This window comes from Cyphomyrmex costatus, unplaced genomic scaffold, assembly GCF_001594065.2.
Source record: "Cyphomyrmex costatus isolate MS0001 unplaced genomic scaffold, Ccosl1.0 scaffold1953, whole genome shotgun sequence".
Taxonomy (NCBI): Eukaryota; Metazoa; Arthropoda; class Insecta; order Hymenoptera; family Formicidae; genus Cyphomyrmex; species Cyphomyrmex costatus.
In genome coordinates, this window is record NW_017275991.1 from 1 (window position 1) to 3734 (window position 3734).

Here is a 3734-nt window from a genome sequence, read left to right on the forward strand (position 1 = left end):
TTTCTATACATAAGATAAATGTCCTAATAATTAAATGTTTTCAGTGATTGAAAAATCAACAGCATATTTGTAATTATTAAGATATTTGTCAATAACAGTATAAATGTTAAGCTGAGAAAATAAACAGTTAAATATTTAATATTAAAATAAATAATAAAAACGTATAATTATTGTGATAAAAATTGTTTAATTCGGGAGAATTAAATTGTCCCAAGTGTCGGGACAATCATTCCCTTACAATTTTATCTTCTTTCTCTATTGAGTAAAATTATCTATATTCTAATTTTTTAAATATTGTAATGTATTTATCTCCACATGTAGTAACTATGTTGTTTATGTAGTATATTTTTAATGTATATTTAATTTTACTTTTTCAGTTCAGTTACTGGTACATTTGGTATAATGTAGTATAACAATAAAAATTAATAAGTATTCTTTTTTTAGACTTAAATGTTAATTTTAGGATCACTAACTGAAATTTCATATAGATATTAATTAATATTGTAATATTACTAATATTAATTAATAATAACATTAAACTGATAATAGATATTAATTAATATTGTAATATTACTAATATTAATTAATAACATTAAACTGATTTTATCTTTTCATTAGTTTAATTATTGCGACATTTACCTTACGTACAAGGCAAAATGTAAAACAATTAGAATAGAAAAAATCAAGGAAAAGTCATAGCAGGATTTTAATGCTCGATATTATTATAAGTTATAATAAGATATTATTATAAGTTATAATAAGATATTATTATAAGTACGACTTTATACAATTTCTAGTTCTTCAAATTAATGTAACCTTACATGTAAAATATACGTACTAAGTGAGGCTGTTTCATGACTTGACGAAGCAACATCTTTATCAAAGATTAAACCTAAAATGTGTGTCTTATGATTATAAAATATTAAAGCCAGTTATATTTTTGGAAAAATATCGTATTGCTTCTTTTGTGAATAAAAATATTGGATTGTTAGATATACTAAATAAAATAATCTATAAATATATAGTGCTAAATATAAGTATTTGGATGTTAATCAAAATATTATAAATATGTATAGCTACCTGTATATTCTGTGCTGTATGATGGAAACTTGATTAATGGCTCATCAGCTGGTTTCAAATTTTCTTTATCATTTCTGTGTCTTTTATTTTTGTTTTTTATTATTGGAGCCGGTGGTAATGATGAAGCTTGTAAGTCTTCTTCTGATGATAATGAAAATATTCTTTTTTGAATTCTTTTTCTTGTAGTAACATATTCTGCCTCAGAATTTAAGTCACTCGTGTATTCAGCAGTACATGATTTTGAGCGTGCTTTTAAATAATCATCTAAAAAATAAGGAATTATTCTTGCTGTTTTTTGAGTATTTTATATAATTACATTTAAAAAAACTGAATATATTTATTTTAAATATAAAAACTTACCAAAAGTAGAATTTCTAAAATTTCTAATTTTATAGCTAGGCCAGCATGTATTTAAAGCTTCATGCTTTGTAATTGCTGCTCGTAACTTGTCATGCGAATATGTAGGCCAATGACAATATTGTCCTTGTATCCAAGTTGAGGGTACTGCTTCCACAGTTTGATCTTCCTCAAATTGAACAACAGTCCAGGTTTTTCCATCCATACTATCTTTACAATTACATATCAAATATAGATTCAAAAATGTAAATATTTTAATAGCAATTTTTATATCCAAGTAGAAAGAATAATACAAGATAACACTCTAATTACTCTAATTTTCTTAATCAACTCTATGAAATGATTTTTTATATTTTTATAAAGGACGTGCAATATAACTTTTTTCTCTTGACCCATATGGTACATAGATTAAGTCTCATTTTTAATGCAAATATAATGATAACATTTCAATAAACTTATTGTTAGTTATAAAAGAGATTATATAATAAAAAAGTTCATTTAACTTTAACGAGTAATTTATAAGGAAAGAGGAGTTCTATACAATCACGTTTGTCATTTCAGCAATAAAAAAGATAATAGTTATTATTAATATAATATTATAACGTTAAAAATTAATGTTCATGTATTTGTGGAAATATTACATGTCTTTCCTCCCAATTTAATATAACACATTTAGATGAAATATCCTCTACATTAAATATTTGAAGAGGACCAAGATTATTAACTAAAAAGATTCCAATTTCTTTTGATTCGCATGGATATGTATAAAAATTTTCTGTAGTCAAAAATTTTCTACCAATCAACTTAAATTTATCAGTATAGTCAACAATATTTTCGATTAAAATTATATCTCCATTGTGAAAAGTACAGCAGTTATTGGGATAATCTATATGTAGCACAAAATCTTGTAAAATAATTTTTCTAAATTGTTTATAAATGTTTAGATTAATAGTAGGACCATTAGAATGTTCATTTTTACAAATAGGATATCTTTTATTTCTTATTTCTATTTGTTCATGCGGTTGAGAATTTTGTTCACTTTTTCTTTTAACTATTTGAGCTAACGGTTTTTCATTTTTCCGGATAGTCTTTAAAATCGATTGTAAGTAATTCTCGAATGGAAAAGCGCTAAAATTATCTAATGGGCCATAAACTCTTACATCTTCAGAAAGATGCAATAAATTGTGAACATTATGAGATATATTTTCTGCACCATATAAAATTTTAAATGTATTCACGAAGTATAAAAGGAGATCAGAAGCATAATCAATAAAATGTAAATATTTTGAACTTGCTAATATAGTTGTTGCAATATGTAAACTAAGAAAATTAATATATCTATCATTATTTAATATTTTTTTAAGAACAACAGGCCCAGTGTAAAGCAGAAATTGTCTAAATTCAGTAGCTTTCCATCTTTTTGCTTCCAATAATGATCGTGGTTTACGATTAAATTCTACCGGTATATTTTTGGCTTGATTAATTAAATTAGAAGATATATCTGTAATATTTCGACTTGATAATTTTACCGGAGGTTTTCCAAAGCACCATAAATTTACTATTAATTTTTTTACAACTCCAAGATATATCAAATGCATGGGATCCAAAGGAAAAGATTTAATCATATCAAGATTAGGAATCTGTTCTAACAGACTAGTACCAATATGATGATCTTCTTGAGCTTTTAATCTATAATCAATATCAGTTCTTAATTTTAAATGATTTGTATTAGGAAAGCAGACACGATTATTGATGTAAGTTCCTTCCTCATGGCATTTAGTACATGAATAATAACCCATATGACCAACAGTATAGGTAATATAAGCTTTTGCTACTGCGTCACATATAAAATAAGATATTTTTACAGAATAATGTTTATTATCGATAATAGTTCCAGTATTAATAACTTTTGTAATATCCTCTACAAAATCCTTTAGGTAACAGTTAGCTTCTTTAGGCTTTGCATAGCCATGATATATGCCAATCATATCAACATTACTATTAACTTTAATAAGCCGACATAAAATAGGATAAACTTGACTTCCAGAACTCTTTGCTAAGGGCAAACCATCTATATTAATTGCAAGTTCTATTTCAGTACTTTTTGGAAAGTCATTTGAATAACGTACAAGATACTTTATACAATTTTCTACACCAAAATGATAATATTGGCCAGGTTCAATAACTTTGACCTTAATTTCACGACAAGTTCCTAAAAGACTTCGAGCATCAATAGGCAATTCAGGAATATGAAATTTTAATAATTTTAATAAACTATTTAATGCTGTATGCGAAAT

The 3734-nt window shown here is 25.2% G+C and overlaps 1 protein-coding gene across 1 annotated transcript; it reads right to left on the bottom strand.

Moving 5' to 3' along the window:
- Positions 1 to 2281: 2281 nt before the first annotated feature.
- On the bottom strand, positions 2282 to 3649 carry LOC108772965 (uncharacterized; the record flags this gene model as incomplete). The annotated part of the gene is made up of 2 exons (XM_018538643.1): positions 2282 to 2323; positions 2967 to 3649. Coding segments are annotated over 2 exons (725 nt in total), but the record flags the coding sequence as incomplete, so codon positions are not given.
- Between the last annotated feature and the right edge of the window lie 85 nt (positions 3650 to 3734).